The following is a 25722-nucleotide window of genomic DNA, read 5'->3' on the forward strand; positions in this document are numbered from 1 at the left end:
TGGTTCGAGGGATGGCTCGAACGAGTTACGTTGGAGCGAGGCTTCGAGAACGGGCAGCCGCACAAGTTCCCCAGAACACATCGCCTACATACCGACTTGCACGATCTTTCCTTTCTGTTTCTTCTTTCTAATGTCTAAATGAGATGCACAAAAGAGCTCTTGAAGAGCCACAAAGAGCAATCGATGATTAACCGGCTCTATGCAAGGTACTGACACGCATATCACACCTTTCCTCTAAGCCTACATATGCATCTCTCCCAACACACTGCGCGCACACACTAACGACAAATGCAACTAGAAAGTAGAATTTGACACAAATGTGTGGATGGATACACCTCCACCTGAGTTAGACGTTAACCTATTGTTAAGCTTGATCATGAAAGGTCACGTGCAAAAATGAGAGAGAAAAAGCGAGAGCGGACAGACAGACAGACAGAGAGACACACACACACACACACACACACACACACACACACACACACACACACACACACACACACACACACACACACACACACACACACACACACACACACACACACACACAACACACACACACACACACACACACGAGGGAAAGGATATACTACATATAAATCTTTTTTGGGGGGCGGGGGACTTTGACAGGCTCCTCCGTTTTGGGGGGGGGGGGGGGGGGGGGGGAAGGCAAGGAGGAAAATGTTCCCATGCAAAGAGTGCTTCACAACCTCAGTGTTGCCCAGGTAAAAAAAAAGGAAATTGTAATGCCCTCTGCACCATCACCAGGTGGCGCAACACGGTACACATTTACAGAGAGAATATACGCCCCTCTCCGGTCCCCCCACTCCCTCCGAAGGAGGCCGCGGCCACATAGCATATGTTACCCCCCACACAAAGTTGTATTTGTATTTGTACCCCGAGTAAAGTATAAAAGTGTTTATAGCTGGAGTACCCGGAGTTGATCAAGCGAAAAGAAACATTAACATATTTGAAATGACGGCAAATATAATGGAAAAGTAATTACATCCAAATCAGAATTATCACAAATGTCAAATCATCATTTTACCTTTCTGTTGAATATATGCTGGTGAATGTGCCGTTCATCACGTTTCTGAGTTAAGTATGATGACGTTTAGGAAGAAGAAGAAGCTTTACCACCAACTTTGACCACTTCCAGAATTGTTTTATTATTTGTGTTCAAATGTCTGGTGATTGTTTTGTATTCATGCGAATATGTACTTGTGTATAACTGTCATCAAAAAAGGTTTAGACACTATAGAGCGATTTTTTTTAAAATCCAAAATAGACGAACTTTTTACTTTTGAAAAAAAAAATAATTTGTTTTGCCCTAAAACACTCCCAGGCACTCACTGATGAATCTCTGAAAGTTTGATAAAGATCTGTTCAGCCATCTCTGAGAAAAATGGAGACACACACAGACAAGACAGACAGATGGCTCTCTTATATCGAAGATAGTTGTGCCATGTTTGCTTAAAGATATCTTCAGTGGTTCTCAAGTTAGCACAATAACAAAGGACACAGATAGGTCCAAACGAGCAATGCTCGAATTCTCACCATGTCAGTCCACATTCTCTGCCACATAGGAAAACATCACACACCCTGCACTGACCAATTATGGTCAGCGATAAATCAAACCAATTTCTCTGTGTGACCTCCCAGCTAAATGCAACAATAAAAAACAGGACATTTTGAACTACAAAACGTTGACCTTGAATATTGTGGAGATAACTTTTTCAAATATCTTAATGCTGGTGGGATAGCTTTGCATAAACAATGAAGCATCACTGGCCACAAGTGTAGCAACTCAAAATATCAGCATTTTCATGTTCTTGTGTGCCAGATCTGCTTACTGTATATGCATATAAAAATACCTATATCCTGACTGTGGATTGTTTTTATCTTTGGAATATCTTATATGCATACCTTGTTCCCGAGAAGTACAAAAGGGAAGGAGTCTGGGCAGGGCACATTGGCGTAGCGGTTGAACTCGTACCTCCAGCAGTCCAAGCTGTGAAAACTGTGCGGATCATCAACAGCAAATGTGAGCATGCAGCAGTCAGCTCCACGGTAGAAAGGAGTGCGCAGGCTCCGGAACCTCTCCTGCCCTGCAGTGTCCCAAATCTGCATAGTCACATGTCTGCCAAATTAAAGCCATATATACTATTAGTTATCTATCAGACCTCAGCTCATGGAAGAGCGAAGAGACAAGAGAAAAAGGCAATATAATACAAACAGAGGGACAATGTGGCCACATATAGCCATAACAAGGGTTGGGAAAAAAAATTAAAAAAATGGAAAGAGAGAAGGGAGGGGAAACAGTACTGTATTTTCAAGCAAATAACCCACCCCCTGATGTGATGTCCAGTCCTCAAGGGCTTCCCATAGAACAGCGTAGATCACATTTGTGTGTATAAAAAACCAAACAAAACTGGAATGTAAAAAATCATGCAAGTGACATTTTCTTCTAGAAATTTCCCAATTTTGCAAAATTTGGCTTGAAAAACATGAGGGGTTAACAAAACGATTATATTACTGCTGATGAATATCTTGCTATCAAAAACTTTGTTCACGAGTTTACTTTCTTCAGTAATATTTCAGTTATCTTAGAGGTACCGACATTTTCACTTCCCTTTAAGATCGATGACCTTATGTGCTCTGGTGACATCGATGTCATCAACATAATTTAACTACCAAATTATAGCTGAAAGTGTTAATGTCTCATTTAGAATTGGTATTGAATACATCATGAAGTTGGATAAAGTTAGAATCTATGCTGTTACACCATAACATCAGGAGTGAAGGCTGTGCTTCTCAGAATTTCCCAATTTTGGTCATTTCTTCAAATTTCCCCTTTCAGTTGGAAAGAGGGTTTTACATAACTATGCACCTTTTGTAAACTTTCTTGAATTTAAAAACTTTGTCCACAAGTCTTCTTATATAAATAGCATTTTTGATATTCGAAGTTTATTGGTTTGTCTGAAACGGGGCAATTTATTGAGGAGATTCATTGATTTTCACTTCCCTTCCAAATCGGTGACATGGATAATTTAATCAAAATAATTTTACTACCAAATTATAGCTTGCGCTAAGACCTTTCTACTGATAAGTGATAACTAATATATATATATATATACGTATATATATATATATATATATATTATATATATATATATATATATATATATATATATATGTTTTCATGAAAGGTGATCAGATGTAAATCTCAAATGGATTTCTCATACCCCTAATTTTTTTTTAGCCAAAATTGTTGCATGGAAAGGTTCAAGGTTTGGGCCGTAATTTGAGTTTGCAAGAGCTTTTGTGGAGCACACAACATAGCATCTATAAGGGATGGATGGATATATATATATATATATATATATATATATATATATATATATATATATATATATATATATATATATATATATATATATATATATATATTTATAATATATATATATATATATATATATATATATATATATTGTTGTGGTTTTGTAAATAAAGGCAACCGCCCCATAGTTAGTTACACCACAACATGTAGCCTCGCATAGTTAGTTATTTCTTATTAAATGTGAAGTATAGTCTCCTTCCCGGTGTTAGTATGCGTTGAGGCAGGCAGGGTAATGGTAGGCCTCATTGCAGCCTAAAGTGCCTTATCATGGGCCTAGGCCAGGCCTTACAGGCCCGAGGGAGGAGCTGGAGGGCATGGCCGGTGAGCAGCCAATGGGAGCTGAAGGAAGTAGCCAAGGGTGACCAATAAGGGGCTGTCACGATACGTGCCCCCAGGCGGCCAATGGAATGTTCGAGTGGGGTGTCGGGGGGGCTATAAAACCCGGCCCGGACCCCCGCTCGCTCTCTTGCAGATGCCGGCTGACGCTCTCTTGCAGGCGCTCCAAACTGTCTCTGCCTCACTGACCCTGAGATACGCTCCTTGGATTCCTGCTACGTGCACAACCTTGATCAACGCCCCTCCGCGAACATCTCCGGCTGTGGTGTCCCAGGTTGGAGGGATCCTTGGGGGTTTCCGTCCAACGAGCCCGTCCAGGAAAACTGCACGAAGCGGCCGCGCTTTGGGTGCATTACCCTCTTCCTTCCCTTCCCCGAACGAATCTGAGGGCACTTGGTCTGGGCACCTAGGTAAGGACGCTAAGATTCTTCGCTGTGTCCCTTTTCTGTGAATACTGTACCTTGTAAATAAATCCTGTGGTTTGGTTTCCAACCTGGCCGTCATCATCCTTTCAACATTGGCCTAGCATTACCCGAATTAAATCCGCTCGATCGGGTTCAATAGTGTTAACGGCATGAGTTACGCGACGCACAACCGCTCGAGCGTCCAGTACCAGCGTGACTCGTGCGAGGTTCAGTCCCCGTTCTCACGGCTGCGTGTGTCGAAGGTACTCGGGTCGTGATCGTCAACCCTTCCACGCGTAGCTGCGGGCTCGGTGGCTGGAATCGCTACGCAATCCATCCACCATGGGTGTAGTGTGGGTGGCGGCCTCGTGGACTCGGAGTTCAAGGGCGAGTAGGGCTTAACCCCCCCCCCCCCCCCCCCTTAGTACGTCGACGAACCCGAGATCCACAATATATATATATATATATATATATATATATATATATATATATATATATAAAAAGATATATATATATATATCTATATATAAAGGAGGAGTGTCTGTCTGTCTGGATGTCCGCTTATAACTCAAGAACTACACATCGGAGAAAAGTTTTAGACACAGATTCGGAATCAGCATAAAATTCCGGTGGTTATAGGGTACTTTTTATTTTAATATCAATGGTTTAAAAAACCACGCCAGCTGCAATTCCATGGTGTAGTTTGTGGCGGCGCTATTGCCCCTTTCCGATCCCATGACGCATTGCGGTTCCGATTCGCGATAAGGTCTATGCGCTATCACCGACACTTTTCCACCTTTTCCATACCTTTTAATCAGATTTACCTTATCGTCCATCGTAACCACATTACGCTTGGAAACATGAGCATTATCCTTCTTCGGACCCATGGCTAACACACACAGTAAAGGAATACTGTACATCACCTCTGTTTTGAATGAGAATCGGCAGTTGCGCGTACGTACAGTATACTGTACGTACATATTTATATATTTTTAATGTGCTTTTTATTGTATTTTAAATTGTTTTTTAGCTTCTTTTATTGTTAATTTATGTACTATTTTATTTATTTTAAATATATTTTTAAGGAAAACAAATGTTTTCACGTCCGTAGGAGTGACGTAAAGTCGCACATAATGACAAAATGCGTGCCATTTTTTCGCGCCAAGAACGAATAAACGGTTTTATAACCGTTTATTCGGTTATATAAATAGATGGAATTATATAGATGGATGGAATATATAAATAGATGGAAGGTTATATAATAAATAAAAGATGGAAGCTGAACGCCTTCTGTACATCAGACTAAACCAATCAAAACTACGTGCTGAAGAGTACATCCATCTGAAGGATGCCATAGTTACAGATGGCATTAATCCAGAAGACATTGGCCAGCCAGTTATTCTTCCGTCCAGTTTTACTGGTGGCCCACGGTACATGGCAGAAAGAACCCAGGATGCTATGTCATATGTCAGAAAGTTTGGCCGTCCAGATCTATTCATCACTTTCACCTGCAATCCTGCATGGCCTGAAATCAAGAATGTACAAGATTCCAATCTATGACATGACATTATTGCCAGGGTATTCAGTGAAAAACAGAAGAAACTGATATGGTTACTGAAGAAAGGGATGATCTTTGGAGATTTGGTAGCATGGATGTACACCATTGAGTGGCAGAAGCGTGGCCTCCCTCACTCTCACACCTTGATTTGGTGCAAAGACAAAATCCGACCAGACGATATAGACAGGATCATATCAGCAGAACTGCCAGATCCAGAGATGGACCCAGAACTGTTCAAGACCATCTCCACACAAATGATTCATGGGCCCTGTGGCAGCATCAACCCTCGATCTGTTTGCATGAAGGACAACAAATGCCAAAAAAGATTTCCCAAACAACTTCGCCGAGAGACAGAGACTGGTGATGATGGATATCCAGAGTATCGCAGGAGCACTGGCGATGGGGGACACACTGCTAAAGTCAACATTCGCAGTGTGGGAGAGTACAACGTTGACAATCGGTGGGTTGTTCCCCACAACAAAATGCTCTGCAAAATCTTTAATGCACACATCAATGTGGAACTGTGCAGCTCAGTTTAGTCCATCAAATATGTATGCAAGTATGTCAATAAGGGCAGTGACATGGCAACATTTGAAGTAGGTGACAAAAAAAGGTCAGATGAGATTAGCAGGTTCCAGTCAGGCCGATATATATCAACAAACGAAGCAGTGTAGAGGATCCTTGGATTTAACATTCATGAGCGATATCCAACTGTCATCAATTTGGCCGTACATCTGGAAAATGGACAAAGGGTCTATTACACTGCAGAAACTGCCCAAGCACGAGCACATGGGCCGCCTCCTCAGACTACGTTGACAGCTTTCTTCAAACTCTGCATAGAAGATGACTTTGCCAAGACTCTTCTGTACAATGAAGTCCCTACCTACTACACATGGGAGAACAAAACATGGAATCGCAGGAAGAAGGACATTCCAGTAGACAATTATCCTGGAGTTTATGCCAGCAGCGCAATTGGCAGAGTCAACACAGTTCATCCAAAGAACAGAGACTGTTTCTTTCTGCGCCTTCTCCTGCACACTGTCAGAGGTCCAACATCCTTCAAAGATTTGCGACGGGTTAATGGTCAAGATTGTGCCACCTTCCGCGATGCCTGCCGACTCCATGGTCTATTGGAAGAAGATGAACATTGGAAAAAAGCCATGGATGAGGCAGCAGTCTCACAGGCACCAAAACAACTACGGCAGCTGTTTTCCATCATATTGGCAGCATGCGACTTTCAGGATCCAGAGAAGCTCTGGGAGGACCACAAAGGAAATATGTCTGAAGACTTTCTTCACTTGGCCAGACGTCAGAACCCTGGTGTGGATATTGATTTCAACTGTGCAATCTACAATCAAGCCCTGATTGAGCTAGAGAAGCACCTGATTGCCTATGGAACCACTATGGCAAATTGTGGAATGCCCCAACCAGAAAACAGCATTGAGGGAATGGCTCAGGAGCTTCTGAGGGAAACAAACTACAACGTGGAAGAGCTGACCACATTTGTAGAGCAGAATGTCCCAAGAATGGTTGAGGACCAACAGCAAGCCTTTACTTCTATCCTGAAGAGTGTTGATGATGATGCTGACAAGATATTCTTCCTCGATGCTCCTGGCGGGACAGGAAAAACATTCCTCATTAATATCATCCTGGCCAAGGTTCGTCAAAAGTCGGATTGCTCTGGCTGTGGCCTCAAGTGGAATTGCAGCTACACTTCTTGAAGGAGGAAGGACAGCACACTCAACTTTCAAACTGCCTTTGGATTTGACCACGCAAGACACCCCAACCTGCAACATTAGCAAGAATTCAGCAAAAGCCAAGATCCTTCAACAGTGCAAAATCATTATCTGGGATGAGGCTACTATGAACCACAAGCAGGCATTCGAAGCAGTGAACAGAACACTCCAAGATATTCGCAACAACAAGAAAATCATGGGTGGTGTGACAACTGTTCTGGCTGGCGACTTTCGTCAGACTCTCCCAGTCATCCAACGGGGCACAAGAGCAGATCAAGTCAAGGCCTGTATCAAGTCTTCTTATCTCCTCTGGCCACATGTGCAAAGACTTACCCTGAATACCAACATGAGAGTCCACCTTCTTGGTGACAACACTGCAGGGGCGTTCTCAAGCCAGCTTTTTAAAGTTGGCAATGGCCTATACCCTCAAGATGCATCAGAACAAATAATTCTACCATTTGGACAGTTTGGTGTGAGAAATGGAGAAGGTGAAAGGATTTTGGAGTTTGCTGATAGAGCTGATTTGTAATACTCAGTTCCAGAAAGAGGATAATAAGCTTGTTACATACACGTCAGGTGGGTCAACGACAACCGTTGACTACCTGATGGTGCGTAGGCGAGATAGGGGGCACCTCCGGGACACAAAGGTGATCCCGGGGGAGGAGGCTGTTTCACAGCACCACTTGGTTGTCTGCGACGTAAGGGTGAAAGGTGCGAGGAGAGCTCGGCGGGTGAAGTACCAACCGAGAATGAAGGTGTGGAGGTTGAAAGAGGTGACAGTAAGGGAGGCATTAAAAGAGAGGCTGAGTAGGGTCGAGGATGATGTGGTTGAGCTTGAAAGTGGTTGGATGTCGATGAAAGCTAGTCTGTTGGGAGCCGTTGGTGAGGTATGTGGATGGACAAAAGGACCACCGAGGCACTCGGAAACATGGTGGTGGGATGATGAAGTTGGAAAGAGGATTGACGAGAAGAGGAAGAAGTTCAAGGAGTGGCAGAAGGCGAAGGGTACGGGAGCAGAAACAGCAGGCAATGAAAGTTATAAGGCATCCAGGAAGGCTGCAAAGAAAGAGGTAGCAAAGGCGCAGGAGGCATGTAGGAAAATGTTCGGAGAACGCTTGGATTCGGAAGAGGGTCAGAAAGCAGTATTCAGGATTGCAAAGCAGATAGCAAAAGAGAGGTGTGATGTGATGGGGGTGAGTTGCTTGAAGGATGAAGTGGGACAAATCGTTGTCGACCCAGATGGAATTAAAGGAATATGGAAAAGATGTATGGAAATGCTGTTGAATACAGAGAATGAATGGGATGGCAACATAGAGAGTAACCCAGTTTTAGGACCGGCAGAGAAGATAACTGAGAAGGAAGTTGAGGAAGCGATAAAAGCAATGAAGGGGAGAAAAGCGGGAGGGCCGACAGGAGTTGTGGGAGATATGTTGAAGGCAGCAGGAAGTTGGGGTGTGAAGAGAATGACAGAGATCTGTAATCTGGTGGTGAAAGAAGGCCGCATTCCAGTGGTTTGGGAACTGAGTACCCTCGTCCCTCTATACAAGGGGAAAGGTGACCCTCTGGAGTGTGGCTCGTACCGAGCGATAAAGTTATTGGAGCATGGAATGAAGGTATTGGAAAGGGTGTTGGAGAGGAGGATAAGGAAGAAAGTGAAGATCAACGAAATGCAGTTTGGATTTATGCCAGGAATAGGAACGACAGACGCGCTCTTTATTGTGAGGCAGTTGCAGGAGAAGTACATGGAGAAGAGGAAGAAGTTGTTTCTTGGGTTTTTTGATCTGGAGAAAGCATTCGATAGGGTTCCACGCGAAGTATTGACATGGGCATTGAGGAAGTTAGGAGTGGAGGAATGGTTGATCAGAGTAGTGATGGCAATGTACAAAAGAGCGCGCACAGCTGTAAGGACGAAGGACGGGAACAGTGGTGAGTTTGAGGTGAAGGTGGGAGTGCATCAGGGGTCGGTACTAAGTCCACTACTATTTGTAGCTGTGATGGAGGTGCTGGCTCAGAACGTAAAGGAGGGTTTACCGTGGGAGTTGTTGTATGCAGATGATCTGGTGTTGATTGCGGAAAGTATGGATGGACTGAAGGAAAAGATGAACACGTGGAAGGAATGTTTGGAGACAAAAGGTCTGAAGGTGAATATCGGAAACACGAAGGTGATGGCAAGTGGTAAAGCATGTGGTGAGGTGGAAAGAACTGGGAAGTGGCCCTGTGCTGTGTGTAGGAAGGGTGTCAGAGTGAACTCCATTCAATGTACAATGTGCGCTGAGTGGGTTCATCAAAAATGTAGTGGTCTGAGAGGGTCATTAACCAGTGTGGCAGCTACATTCAAATGTAAGGTGTGCACAGAGGGAGCTGCAGATGGAGGAAATGTTGAGTTGGATCTTGGAGACGGCGTGAAGCTGGAAGGTGTGAAAACATTTTGCTACCTCAGAGACATGCTGAATGGAGAAGGTGGATCAGACTCGGCAACGGTTGCTCGAGTGAGATGTGCATGGAAGAAGTTTCGGGAACTGAGTGGCGTGCTGATGATGAGGGGAGTGTCGTTGAAGCTGAAGGGAAAGGTGTATGCTGCATGTGTGAGAAGTGTTATGATTTATGGGAGCGAGACATGGGTAATGAACGTAGAGCAGCAACGAAGGTTGGAAAGGGTGGAAATGCGAATGGTTCGACGGATGTGCGGAGTATCGTTGAGAGAGAGGAAGACAAATGATGAATTGCGAAAGATGATGGGAATAGAGCCTGTGATTGATGCTGTGAAGAGGAACAGGTTGAGATGGTTTGGTCATGTGTTGAGGAAGGATGAAAGTGACTGGTTGAGAAGAGTGGTGGAAATGAATGTAGAAGGAAGCAGAGGACAGGGAAGACCGAGAAAGACTTGGCTAAAGATGGTGGAAGAAGAAATGCGGGCAAGGGGGTTAACAAGGAGAGATGCAGAAAATAGGGCAAAATGGAGAAAATTGTCATGGGGACCACAAGGCTAACCCCCGCTTTAGCAGGGAAAATGGCCTTTAAAATGCATGTTGTTGTTGTTGTTGTTGTTGTTGTTGTTCAGTTTGTTGAAACAAAAGATGACGATCAAAAAGGTCTTTCCCAATATGGAGACCCAGTTCCAGGACTCATCATGGCTTGCCGAAAGAGCCATTTTGGCCCCCAAGAACAATGCTGTTCAAGAGATCAACAATTTGCTCCTCCACCAACTTCCCGGTCATGAAAGACATTATGATTCTCTTGACAAAGTGACAGATGAAGATCAGGCAGTAAACTTCCCAACTGAGTTTCTCAACAGTGTAGATCACGGCGAGGTCACGTCTTTTCGAAGCTGTTCCATGCGCTCACGCTTTCGAAGCTAAGTGATCTTTCTCAATTGTGTTTTTGTCGAGACTGTATCTATCTTTCGGTGTGTGTACCTATAGCGTATCTTTTGGAAAATTTTCGGGCTAATTTTTCGTACATGTATACACAATCGTCGGTTAATGCGTATCGAGTATTCTGCGGCCTAGTACTCGTAGGCTTGGCTACCGTACCGTCTCCGACCTTGTGATTTTGTTTTTCTCTCAGTGATTCGTCGAATGCGCTGCAATTATCTTCGCTCTCTGTTTCGTCCTGGTCGTTCACCCCATACCTCCTTGTTTAATATCTCTACTCAAAAAAAAAAAACAACCCAAAAAAATATTTCCTTCCCAGGTCTTATTCGTTTATTTGTTGTTTTTATTTGTTCGTTCGTTCTTCGTTCGCGATCACGCGATCACGTGGTTAGAAATGTATAATCTCTCCCCTGAACAACTATTTTCTCTCATATATTATAACACCCTTTTCTTCTTTTCCTACAAAAGGATGCTTTCGTCTTGCTCACCAAATCTATTCATTCCAAAAAATATATATAATACCATCTCTTACAGTTCCTCCTTTCTACATTCCCTAAACTATCCAGAACTCCACCCCTCCTTCAGTGTCCTCAAACGTATTTTTGACTCGAAGGTCTCAAACTCATTTTGCAAAAAATGTTCGTTTCCCATGAATTGTACACTTTTCAAAATCCAATCTCACCCCTCCCCTCCAAATCCTCCCAATCACCCATCCCTTTCAAATTTCCCCCCTTGCCCTTTCCCTCCCCTCCCCTCCCTCCTAAACTCCCCCCACACCCCTCCCCTCCGAGACTCTCCCTCGCTCCTCCCCTCCTAGACTCCCCTCTCACCCCTCCTCCTCAAAGCATCCTCCCTGCTTCTTCCCCCTTCCAACTTTCACCTTCATCTCCCCCAACCTTCTGCCTCGCTCTTCCCCCTCCTCAAACACCTCACTGTGCCTCACCCAATCTCCATCAAACCTTTTGTCCACCCCATTCTTCCCTTTCTCCAAGCTATTCTGAAATCTCTGACACACCTTCAACAGCTCTCCCTACCTCTTCCTCCTCTTCCACATCTTACCCTACCCCTCCCCCCCCCCCCCCCCCCTGTTCTGGACCCGATGCTCCCCCTTCCTCTTCATTAACGGTATGGACCTCAAACATCCGGGGCCTTCGCTCAAACTTGACTGATCTCTCCATACAGGTTGTTTCTGACAAACCAGATGTGATCTGCTTAACAGAAACTTTCCTCCTTCATGATGTCGCTGATGCCTTGGTATCTCTCCCAGGTTACTCCCTCCTCCGGTATGATAGACCTGAGCCTCGTCCTGGAGGTGGGGATGCTATCTTTAAAAAACTCTTCCTCACTCGCCCTCCACCTCACCCCCAGGAATACCTTTGGCTACGGCTTCCCCTTCGCTCCCACCTTTTGTTCATATGTGTGTTGTACCGTCCACCAAACAGCGATGACTCCATCTACATCTCGCTGTCTGATAATATGGACCAACTTCTATCTACCCATGCCAACTCTCTTCCTCATATGTGGTGATTTCAATTGTCACCATGCCAGTTGGCTGGGTGTGGGTACCTCTCTCACCAGCCATGGCTCTTCAGCAAAGGACTTCTGCGACTCACTAGGACCGACACAATCTGTCAATTTCCCGACCCGGATCTCAGTCAACGGAGCATCTTCTCTTCTGGATTTGGTTATGACAAACTTCCCTGAAAATGTCTGCTGCTCTTCTTCTGCTCCAATCGGCTCATCTGATCATGTGCTTGTCAAAGTGGACATCTCTCTGACCATTCTCAGAGAGCCTCCTCAGCGTCGACGAGTCTGGCATTTCACTCAGGCCAACTGGCACGGTCTTCAAGCAGCCATCAATCATCTGGACTGGTCTCCCATCTCTACCGCCTCTGACATCAACTCATCCTGGGAATTCTTTCAAAGTAAATTGCTCTCTCTCATGCACAGATTTATCCCATCTCTTCAGTTGTCATACCCTTCCTCCCGTCCATGGTACACGGAATCTTGTGGTGAGGCTGTTGCCCTGAAACAACTTGCTTTCGTCTCCTGGAAAGCAAATCCAACGGAAGGAAATCTCATTTCCTTTCACAAAGCCCGAAACAAGTGTGTGTCCACCCTCAGGAGAGCCAGGAAACAATATCTCACCGTTCTCAAGACCGAACTCTTATCTGTCTCCCTCTTCCAAATCCTGGTGGCGTCTGGTCAAATCTGTTTCTGGTGTTTGTTCCCCCTCCATCCCCTCCCTCACCTCAAACGGCTTAACGGCCGACTCCGCACGTGAAAAAGCTGAATGCCTCAACTCTGTGTTTGCCTCTAAATCTTGTGTCCCAAACCCATCCCTCTCTGTACCCACCGTACCCAGTCGAACCCAGCTGCTCCTGGACTCTGTCCTTTCCTCCTGACAAGGTGGAAAAGTTTCTGTCAACCCTCGACTCTGATTCTGCAACTGGTCCTGCCGGCATCAGCCCACGGGTCCTAAAATCATGTTCTTCCACTCTTTCACTCCCTCTTTCTGTTCTCTTCACCCTCTCTTTTGCTCAAGGTCATCTGCCATCTGCTTGGAAATCAGCCAACATCACCGCTTTGCACAAAAAAGGTGCAAAAACAGATCCCAGCAACTACAGACCAATCAGCCTTCTCCCAATTATCAGCAAAGTCATGGAATCCATCATTGCTTCAGATATGAAATCTTTCCTCTTCTCCAATGGCTTGATCTCTGATCATCAATTTGGTTTCAGACCTGGTCACTCTACTCTGGACATGCTGCTTCTGCTTTCTCAACAATGGATGGAGGTCCTCAACGCCAAACAGGAAATTAGAGCCGTCTCCCTTGACATTTCACGTGCCTTCGATACGGTCTGGCACCCTGCTCTGCTCACCAAACTCTCCTCCTTTGGTATCCATGGAAATCTCCACGCATGGCTGGCGGACTTCCTCTCTGGTCGTAGTCAACGTGTGGCCCTGAATGGGTTTCTCTCATCTCCTCTTCCTGTTCAGGCTGGAGTTCCCCAAGGTAGTAGTGTTCTGGGCCCTGTGCTTTTTCTGGTCTTCATCAATGATCTCTCTGACTCTCTTGAAAATCCTCTCTATCTCTTTGCTGACGACTCTACTCTCTGTCGCTCCATTCCTCATCCCTCAGATCGGCAGTCTGTAGCCTCCTCACTCTCTGTAGACCTGGAAAAAATCACAGACTGGGCAAACAAATGGAACATGTCTTTCAATCCTGATAAATCTCACACTCTTACGATGTCTCTCCGAAAAGACCGACTGGAAAACCCTCCCATCCACTTTCTGAATAATCCTCTCCAAGAAGTTCTGTCACTCAAGCTTTTGGGTCTCACTATTTGCCATGATCTTTCCTGGGAAAACCACATTTCAAATCTGGCCTCCAAAGCCAGTCGCCGACTGGGCATCCTCCGTCGTGCGAAGTCCTTCCTTGGCACACCTGAGCTCCTCACCACATACAAGGCTTTCATCCGCAGCTCGATGGAATACTGCTCTCCCCTCTGGTCTGGTGCTCCTGCCTCACACCTAGCCCGTCTTCACGCTGTTGAAACCAAAGCGTTCAGAATCATTGGAATCTCCCGCGATGAAGCTAACTCCAAGGGCCTATCACTCACTCACCGCAGGCAGGTTGGTGGTCTTTCCGTCTTCTACCGACTCCTCTCTGGCCTTGCCCCCCAGCCCTCTCTGGGCTCTGTCCCCCAAATATTCCTACTGGTCGCACAAGATCTGCCTGCAACCCTCTTATGGTTAAACTGCCAAAATCAAGACTTTCTGCTCACCTTCACTCCTTCATTCCTCTTTTCTCCCGCCTCTGGAACAAACTCCCTCACTCTCTTCAATCCCACTCCACCCTCCAGGTCTTTAAAACAGCTGTTCACCACCATCTCTTATCCTCCCCCATCCAAAACCTTGATCTTTTCTACACCCGCTAGTTTCGGTCCCCTTGTGTTTTATACCTCTCCCCCCCCCCCCCCTCCCCTTCCCACGCCTCCTGCCCCCAAGCCCTCTCCCTCCCACACTTCTCCCTGCTCTCAAATGTTGTGGTTGTGTGCTTCCCCTTCTCTCCCCATCTTGTCTTCCGCTCCCTCTTTTTGTATATTTTGTTTGTCTGGTTGATTTGTTTGTGAAATAAATGTTAGCTCTTTCACGAGCCTCGATTCAGTATACAAAAAAAAAACAAAAAAAAAAAAAAAAAACAGTCTTCAGCCTCAAGGACTCCCAACACACAGGTTGATTCTCAAGGTGGGAGCACCAATCATGCTTCTAAGGAATCTTCATCCACCAAAGCTGTGTAATGGAACACGATTGACAATCCAGCAAATGATGCCGCATGTCCTAGAGGCAACCATCCTCTCAGGGCAATACAGAAGAGAGAAAGTATTCATTCCAAGGATACCACTTATTCCACCTGACCTTCCATTCTCCTTCAAGAGGATTCAGTTCCCCATCAGGCTATGTTTTGCTATGGCCATCAACAAGGCACAGGGGCAATCAATGAAGGTTGTAGGCCTGAACTTCACAGAACAAGTGTTTGCCCATGGCCAGCTGTACGTGGGCTGCTCGAGGGTTGGAACACCAAGCAATCTTTATGTCTTGGCACCAAGTAAGAAAACCAGAAATGTTGTATACCAAGAGGTTTTGAGAAATTGAAAATTGACAAAATGTCATGTAGGCAATGTACTGTGATATTGCTCTAAAATATAATGTTCTTTTCATCATATACGTAGTGTGTTCAAAAAGTATCCGACCTTTATTTTTCGTGCGTAAAAAAAAAAGAAGCTAGGGAGGCGTTGATTTGTGCACGTATGTAGGCGATCCTAATGCGCACGCGTAAATTTTTTCCCACCTGCAGAAGCTGTCATTCGACGGCAGACCGCCGATGAGTGAGGACATGAAAGTGAGCGCCGTCGGATTTTCGTTTTTGACAAAATGACGGAAAAACTTGAACAACGCTACTGCATCAAATTTTGTGTTTCATCAAACTTGCATCAAAACTGCAACTTGGTTTCTGGGTCGTACCCATAAACCCAGGACTCATCGCCAGTGATCACTGTGTTGAGGAAGCTGGGATCGCTGTTCACAGTCTCCAGCATGTCCTGTGCGATCTCCAAACGGAGTTGCTTCTGCTCAATCGTTAGCAGCTTTGGTACGAACTTCGCTGAGATTCTCCTGAAGCCCAAATCCTCATTCATAATGGAATGAACAGTGTTGAATCTTGCGGATCGTTTCCACTTGGGAATCGCCAAGCTTTACACAAAATTTGATGCAGTAGCGTTGTTCAAGTTTTTCCGTCATTTTGTCAAAAACGAAAATCCGACGGCGCTCACTTACATGTCCTCACTCATCGGCGGTCTGCCGTCGAATGACAGCTTCTGCAGGTGGGAAAAAATTTACGCGTGCGCATTAGGATCGCCTACATACGTGCACAAATCAACGCCTCCCTAGCTTCTTTTTTTTTTACGCACGAAAAATAAAGGTCGGATACTTTTTGAACACAGTAGTATTTGTCTTATTCAACCCGGGCGAAGCCGGGTACCTCAGCTAGTATATATATATATATATATACATACACTAGCAGAGGTACTCGGCATTGCCGGGCGGGGGAGGGGAGGGGAGGGGGAAGAGGGGAGGGGAACGGGGGGGAGGGGAGAAGAGGGGGGAGGGGAGAAGAGGGGGGAGGGGGAGGGGGTGAGGGGAGAAGAGGGGGGGATGGGGAGGGGGAGGGTGAGGGATGGGAGGGGGAGGAGGAGGGGGGAGTGGGAGAGGGGGAGTGGGGTGGGGAGGGGGGAGGGGGAAGGGGGAGTCAAGTCGGAAGTCATTGTCAATTGAATGTCGCATTTATTTTTTATTCCCTGTCAAATGGCATTGGTCCCGCATTCCGAACCCGGAAGTCGGAAGTCATTGTCGTCAAATAAATGTAGCATGTATGTTTCACTCTCTGGCACATGCCGTTGGTCCCATGTCAATCGGATGAAGTTGAAAAATTAACATTACGAAGTTTCTCTGGGACGTACTGATTCCGAATATGAAGTTGAAAAATTAACGTTCCGAAATACGCTGATGACGTCATAATTTTAAAACCCGAAGTTTTTTTAATTTTAAGGTGTGCTGTAGTTGCTCTGAGACGTACTGATTCCGAATATGCCTTTGGTTTTGCTCTGCGATGAGTAGTTCTCGAGTTATAAGAGGACAAACAAACAAACATACTTTACTGCTTTATATGTATATAGAAAGAAGATGTGTGTGTATATATATATATATATATATATATATATATATATATATATATATATATATATATATATATATATATATATATATATATCTCTCAAACTAGAACAGCACTCGGTTAAGAGCACAAGCTCGCCAGGCAGAACATCTTACGATTTGTATCCCGCTGATGGGTCAGATCTGGATCCGACATCAAACAAACTTGAATTGGCTTGTTCTTGTCCCTTACCTAACTCATTCACCACGTTTTATCAAAGTCATGCACAAAAATATCATGCTACATATCATTCTTAGCCCTATCACTCAATGGTGAAGAATCACTTAATAAAATTTAATGATTGTCGTATCCGGATCTTCACCAAAATCGAATCCATTTGTACATGTCACACACCCAACCTGCATCAAGTTTCATCCGAAACCATCCCTAACTTTGAGATATCGTGATGTATGAATGAATGAATGAATGTATGTATATACACACATACACACACACACCTAACAGTATGCGGATACCCCTTCTAATTAGTGGATTTGGCCACATCCATTGCTGTTTCAGCCACACCCATTGCTGACAGGTGTATATATAATCAAGCACACAGCCATGCAATCTCCATAGACAAACATTGGCAGTAGAATGGGCCGTAATGAAGACATCAGTGACTTTCAATTTGGCACAGTCATAGGATGACACCTTCCAACAAGTCAGTCTGTCAAATTTCTGTCCTGCTAGAGCTGCCCGAGTCAACTGTAAATGCTGTTATTGTGAAGTGGAAACGTCTAGGAGCAACAACAGCTCAGCTGTGAAGTGGTAGGCCACACAAGCTCACAGAACGAGACCGCCGAGTGTTGGAGTGCAGCGCATAAAAATCGTCTGTCCTCGGTTTCAACACTCACTACCAAGTTGTAAAATGTCTCTAGAAGAAACGTCAGCACAACATCTATTCGTCGGGAGCTTTATGAATTGGGTTTCCATGGCCGAGCAGCCGCACACAAGCGTAAGATCATCATGTGCAATGCCAAGCGTCGCCTGAGTGGTGTAAAGCTCACCGCCATTGGACTCTGGAGCAGTGGAAATGCGTTCTCTGGCATGATGAATCACGCTTCACTATCTGGCAGTCCGACGGACGAATCTGCATTTTGCGGATGCCAGGAGAACGCTACCTGCCAGAATGCATAGTGCCAACTGTAAAGTGTGTGGAGGAGGAATAATGGTCTGGGGCTGTTTTTCATGGTTCGGGCTAGGCCCCTTAGTTCCAGTGAAGGGAAATCTTAACGCTACAGCATAAAATGACATTCTAGACGATTGTGTGCTTCCAACTTTGTGGCAACAGTTTGGGGTAGGGCCTTTCCTGTTTCAGCATGAAAATGGCCCCATGCAAAAAGCGAAGTCCATACAGAAATGGTTTGTCCAGATCGGTGTGGAAGAACTTGACTGGCCTGCACAGAGCCCCGACCTCAACCCCATTTAACACCTTTGGGATAAATTGGAACGTTGACTGCGAGCCTGGCCTAATCGCCCAACATCAGTGCTCGACCTCCCCAATGCTGTTGTGGCTGAATGGAAGCAAATCCCCGCAGCAATGTTCCAACATCTAGTGGAAAGCCTTCCCAGAAGAGTGTAGGCTGCTATAGCAGCAAAGGAGGAGAGGGGGGGGGGGTCAACTCCATATTAATGCCCACGATTTTGGAATGGGATGTTCAACGAGCACATGCGGGTGTGATGTTCGGGTGTCCACATACTTTTGGCCATGTAGTATGTATAGGTTACAGCTGTATCATTCAATGGTGAAGAATCACTTTTTAAAATCTCAGATCCAGATTACCACGTTAACCACAATTACCATCGATCTCAGATCCGGATGGATCCAGATCTTCACCAAAATCTAATCATTTTGTCTGTGTCACATACCCAAGCACTCCAACAAAGATCGTCCGAATCAGTCTTTAACTTTGTTTGTTTGTCTGTCTGTGAACAAGATATCTCAGACAGGAGTGAAAACATAACCCCCATCCACCTTCGCTGGTAGCAGTAAAAATGCATTCAAAGTATAGCATCTATCCCCATATCCATTTTGCAAGACTGGCTCCCCTACTGATAACACAACTAACAAAACGCTATGGCTTGTTAAATTTTCCAATTACGCACTTGCCATCTACCACCAATTCCTTGTTGAGGAACTCGACACCGATGGTGTGGAAGGATTGGGCATCAAAAGTGTTGGAGACGTAGCGGTTCATGAGAGAGCTTTTTCCCACGCCACCATCACCCAGCAGCACAACCTTCAGCAGTGCAGAGCGGCTTGCCATGTTGTCGCTCGGACTGGGAAGAGGGGCACAACATCCCTTCCAATTTTGTTATGCCAGGCCCATATTTTTTATAGGCTAAAGGCCTATTATTACATCCAGTCACAAGGATTTTCAGCTGCAGTTAATCATCTTGTGGCACTCACATTTAAACCCAACTATGATGTGGGAAAGGATAAGAGTAATAATATTCATCATGCAGTACAATTCGTGGATTTTAGAAAGGTGAAATTATCAGAGCATTAAAACATGGGTTTTACAAGGCTGTGCTTACAAAGCTTACAAAGCTAATTGCCTAACTTAAAAAAAAAAAAAAGAACACAAGAGCAGAATGGTTAAAATTATCTGCCATACAAGATTACAGAGAGCTTATGTTTTGGGCATTAATCTTAATTGACTAATTTTGTTTTTTTTTCAACCAGGCTGAACAGTTTACATTTTGTATCCCACTAATAGGCCGGATCTGGAGCCAGATGTTAACCAAAATCTAATCGGCTTGTTCTTGTCACCTATTCAACTCATCTACCAAGTTGTCACAACTTGTCCACAACTTTGAGATATCGTGCTTATATCGTTTTTGGCCCCATTTCTCAATGGTGAAGAATCACTTAAGAAATTAAAAAAAAAAATTCTAGCATTTAGATCTGGATCTTCACCAATATCATATCATTTCGTCTCTCCACCAAATTATGCCTGTATCGGTCCACAACGTTTTGAGACATCGTGTTCACAGACAGACTGGTGAAACAAACTTCCGGCTACCTTAGGTGGTGGAGGTCAAGACGGCCCATTCTCGTCTCGTTTTTTTGATAAAGGGTAACAACTGAAACGTCAGCTCCCTGTAATCTTTAATGGTGGATAAGCTTATCCACTCTGTTCTCGTGTTATCTTGTGTCGCTACATGACAATCTCGATAATGGTGAAAAAAAAAAAAATGTTCCAAAACACATTTATTCATAGGCAGCCTGTGGCGACAGACTTGCATCACTGCGGAGCGTAGCAGTGCTGCTGATGCAGTGTCCCCTGTAGGTTCAAGCAGGAATTTGGAACTTGGCCCAGGTGCCGGTGATAGCTAGCCTCTTTAAAATAGCGGGGTGGCTTGGGGTCAATTTTCAAGATTACCGTTACCGGGCGGACAAAAGTGCCATTTTTGGTGTGAGGCTTCCTTAGGGTATATCAGTTGATTTTAGCCGAGGAGCCCTCGAAATATGTACGTAACCATGGTAACACAAACAAATCCAAGATGGCTGCCGTTCATGATAAAATACCAATTTTCTTGGGTTGTAGTTGTTAGAGGAAAGCCAAATTGTATCAAAATATTACTTAAATATCAGAACCATGTCCTCAACATGTTCGGTCACCCTCCTGAAATATTAAAGTAAAACATAAAAATCCAAAATGGCCGCCATTTATGCTGAAATAGCAATTTCCTTGGTTTTTAGCGGTCATACGATGGCTAAATTGTACCAAAGTATGATTATATTATACCAGAATATTTTTATTGAAGCCCTATTTTTAAAAAAGATACACAAATAACCTACCACATATGGACAACATGGTTGTTTATTTCCCGGAGATATTCTGGAAAGTTCTGGCTGGACTACCGCCCTTACAGAGGCAGATGTGGCTTTCACTGGCATAGCCGACTCATTTCTGAAGGTGTCACATCTCACACGAACCAGGCATGCCCATCAAATCACCCTCCTTACTCTCCATAACCTTCAAAGAAAGGCTTTCCTGCTCTCCGAGAGACCTAAAGACAATCAATCTGCAGAAGCTTGGAGGAATGACATGCTGAAGAAGAGTCCCACCTTTATGTACTGGGACCTTATCCTGAGATACGAAACCCTTATTCTCATCTTCATCAGGGCTCACAGAGAAAAGAACTTTCCTTTGTATGTAGATGTCTTGGAGCAGCTGACACCTTTGTTTTTTGCCCTGGACCATGTGAACTATTCAAGATGGATGCCTGTTCACATAAGAGATATGAAGTCTCTGCCTGACCCTATCAAGGAAGAGTTTGAGAAACAATGCCACTGGGTCCTTTCTCAAACCAGCAAAATATTCTCTACTATCCCATTTGACCAAGCTCATGAACAGGAGAACGCGAAAGTCAAAGGCTCTGGTGGTTGTATTGGACTCACAGGAAACCCTGTCGCATTTAGACGCTGGATGTTAACAGGTCCCGAGTTGGCCAGATTGCAAACACAGTTTGAGGAAGAATACTTTCCCAATGATGACCCAGATTTTCGGAACCATGAACAGGGCCTTGCATCACAAAAAACATTTCAGAAGGAAGTAAACAATCTTTCTGAAACCTTCAACAGAATGGGAAACCCCTTCCTTGATGATTTTGAAGAGCTAGTGACACTCGACAGTCGCAATTGCATGGATGAGTCTGTAGTATCCGCACTACGCACATTGGAAGACACAGGCATAAAGCAGTATCAGGAGTATGTCAAGAGTGTACTTGAAGATCGCAGCTGCTCTATACATGACCCAATCAAGAAGAACTCACTGGCTCTCTTCAAGAGACCTAAACCCAAGGCCCCGACAAAGCAGGGGAAGAAGATCAAAGTGCTCCAGAACAATGTGGCACTTTTTGGCCAGTTGTACATTGCCATGCAAAGTCGCGAGGGTGACCTGAAGGAATTCTTTGCCCATGAGATACAACCCTTTCCACCTTCTCTCTCAGACTTTGGTAAGCTGCATTTACCAAACACAAAGTCCGATCTACTGAAATGTATTGAGCAGCCCGAGCAGCCTGAGCCACCTTCAACCTATGACTGCATTGTACTGGATGGTGCTGTCATTGTGCACTGTCTGCCGACTACTGCAGTCAGCACGTTCATTGAGTATGCAGACAAGGTGTTCATCCCCTACCTGGTGAAGCAGCTACAGAATGCCACAAGGTTGGATGTTGTGTGGGACACATACATTCCAGACAGTTTGAAGGAATCAACCCGGGAAAAGAGAGGAAAGGGTGTGCGCAGAAAAGTGTCCGGCCAAACCAAGCTTCCAGGCAATTGGATGGACTTCCTCCGTGATCCAAAAAACAAACAGGAGCTATTTGCCTTTCTGACGTCCAAGGTTGCCGAGTTTACCTTTCCATCAGGCAAATCCGTGTACATCACATCAGGTGAATCTGTAGTATCCACAGGCACCATCAACGCCATGCTGAACTGCAACCATGAGGAAGCAGATACGAGGGTCATAGTGCACATCGTGCATGCACTAGAGCAAGATATGAAGACTATTAAAGTGCGCACTGTTGACACAGACGTTGTAGTCATACTTATTGGTACATTTTATGATCTCATGGTCACTCAGCCATTGGTAGACATCTGGGTTGTCTTTGGAATGGGTAAGAATTACAGATTTTACAGTATCAATGCCATATGTGACAGACTTGGGGAAACAAGATCACAAGCTCTACCAGTATTTCATGCCCTTTCTGGATGTGATACCACATCAGCCTTCCAAGGTAAGGGCAAGAAGTCAGCCTGGCAGGCTTGGCAAGCCTATGAAGACATCACAGAAACATTTGTGTATCTGGCTCGTCACCCCTTTGAGCTTCTTTATACAGACGCTGATCACTTCCAGAAGATCGAGAGACTAATCATCATCTTGTATGATAGAACAAGTCCCTTGAGCTCCGTCAATGAAGCAAGACAGGAACTCTTCTGCCAGAAGAATCGATCAATGGACAGAATACCACCCACACAGGATGCTCTTCTTCAACATGCCCGGCGGGCATTGTTCCAAGCCGGAATCTGGACAACCAGCACACAGACACAGCAAGTGGTTCCTTCTCCACAGACATTTGCATGGACCAAGGTGTCAGATGTATGGGTACCAGTTTGGATATCAATGCCAGAGGTTTCCAGAGCATGCAGAGAACTAATCAAATGTGGTTGCAAAGGAGACTGTACCACATGCAAATGTGGCAATGCCAATCTTGTCTGCTCAAAACGTTGTGTTTGCCCATGTATTAAATAGACAAGTAAATAAGAACATTGCAGATGTCTAGATTACTGAGAAAGTAAGGATTTGCACATTGCACACTGAACATTATAATATACTTTTGTTCAACAGAAATCCCCCATGGCCCATGCTCACTACTGAATGACCAAAGTACTTGTACACTCAATTTTTTCAATACACTTGTACACTCAATCATAAGATATTTAAGTCTTAATCTAAACCTCTCATTGGTTTATAGTGGATACTGATTGTAATGGTAGGCGTGACATCCAATAAGCGACACGCCCAATTCTTGGGCTCGATATTTTGCACTCCTAATGATAATGTTGTATTTCCAGGGTACAATGTTTACAGCTTATCATTCGCAATAATTGATGACCTGGAGTTATAAGCAATGTATTCAAGCCAAAAGCTTTCTCCCCCCCCCCCCCCCCCCCCTAACATTGAGGGCGCCCTTCACATGAAATCACTGAATGTCTCTTTAAATTTACTGGTGATATTGTAATATCAAAATACACATTCAGTGTCCTAAAAATTTATATTTTGATACCAATTTTTGCTATCCATGACTTATATAACCCGGGAAATGTGTTTTTAATTACTGGATGGCGGCCATTTTGGATTTTTTGGTTTTACACGAATACGCGTAAAAATTCGCGAGGGCTCCTCGGCTAATATTGATTAATAGGTCATTAGGAGTGTTCATGCCAAATTTGGTGATTTTGTCCACCGTGTAACGGTAATTTTGCTAAGCCACCCTACTAAAAAGGGCACCCATCTTTAACATCCACCAACGCCGGCAGACAGAACACAGTGAGACAGAACACATGTGTGGAATGGCCCACACATTGATGCATCTCACTACCTATAAAACACCACAATGAGTTTACTGCTGGATGAGAGTCAAACTCAGGCTTGGCAACTCAGAGGTGAGTGCATGTAATTCTAGGCTATCCTCTCAGACCACACCTTCATGGTAAAATACCCCGAAAAAAACTAAGATTTCAGCTCCACAATCAAAGTGGTTTGAGGGTTTTGGCCCCCTCCATAAATAGGCTGCCCGACTCATTTTTCACACTTGAGAATTGTTTTCAGTTATATTCACGTTATGAAAGGCTCATATCCCACCTATTAAAATCAAGGAATATATCATCTACAAACTCGTTTGTTTTGACCCAAGCCTTCAGAATCTGCTTTCCAAAAAGTTCTACTTCTGCCATTTTCAAGTTCCAGACATCTCCAAACATAAATTCCATTGTTGGATTTTAAGGTTTTGTCTTCCATTATCGGAACATTTATGAATGAATATTAAAGAACAAAAAAGTAACCATTCACATTAACTATAAATGTATAGCTTGGGTCAAAAAAAAACAAAAAAACCCAACAACAAAAAAAACTACCCTTCATTGTTATTTGGGCAAATACCCAGTCCAATAAAACTTTCATTTCAGAAAAAATACAGGAGGCATTCAAAAAGTTACACAAATTAAATACTCAATATTCCAAGACACAACAAAAAAAACAAAAACGGCACTCAGTATAGAGCATACATACCTCCACCAGGCTGAACAGTTTGTGTGTTGTTTCGTAATCCAACGGAAATTCGTAATTCAACATGCATATTCAACTGAAACTTGGTACATGACTATAATGACAAGTTACAGACCAAATTCGAGTTTCAGGGCGTTTCGTCAATTTTTCAGAGTTATGCCCTTTTTAGATTTAGAAAATATCACATCGGTTGGGGACATGTATTGCAAAGCAATTCTCACTCGCTATCCCCTTGCAAGCATCTGATCTACATCTGAAACCATTTCCCGTTTTGTGCCTCTCTTACATTTACGTCAGATTGATCAAATTCCAAGCATTTTGCACAATTATAGGCATTGTACAAACTAGAAGCACCGACTTCCTCTGGCTTAGGAAAGGGTGTGGGTTGGAGGGGAGGGTGGAGCAAATTCATTTTGTGCCCGTGTCTAGTAGTAATCCCTTCCCCTGGCAATAACCAACAAACATGCGCTATAGCATGTGCACAGCCGAAAACCTAAAGTAGTCATCCACCCTCATGGGAGGGGGGAATTATTTTGTTCCCCATGCCTGACCCCCGATACCCCCAGCATGTTTGCAAAATTTGGCGGAGATCGGACAAGCCATTCGAGTCTATAAGCAAACCGACAGACAAACAGACATGCTGTATTTTAATACCTGCAAAAGTACCCATCCCCAGTGATGGGAAAAGTTAAAGTTAATCTATAAATTCAATTTAAATTATTTTATGGAAGTTAAAAAGGTAAATTGTGTTGCACTCTCAGCTTCACTGGGATCCAAAACTCTAAGCTATTTACACGCCCACCGCGAAGTTGTGGTGCAATATCAGGCGGCGGAGGTT

General features: G+C 44.3%; 1 protein-coding gene across 1 annotated transcript in view; it reads right to left on the reverse strand.

The window, feature by feature from the left end:
* Positions 1-1871: 1871 nt before the first annotated feature.
* LOC137426682 (ras-related protein Rab-9A) overlaps positions 1872-25722 on the reverse strand; it is a gene marked incomplete at its 3' end in the record, with an annotated part of 29400 nt that continues 5549 nt past the window's right edge. The window contains 2 exon segments of the mRNA XM_078769622.1: positions 1872-2137; positions 19192-19365. Of these exon segments, the coding sequence (XP_078625748.1) occupies positions 1872-2137; positions 19192-19352 (427 nt within the window).

Source organism: Myxine glutinosa, unplaced genomic scaffold (assembly GCF_964187855.1).
Source record: "Myxine glutinosa unplaced genomic scaffold, kmMyxGlut1.1 SCAFFOLD_3504, whole genome shotgun sequence".
NCBI classification, from domain to species: Eukaryota; Metazoa; Chordata; class Myxini; order Myxiniformes; family Myxinidae; genus Myxine; species Myxine glutinosa.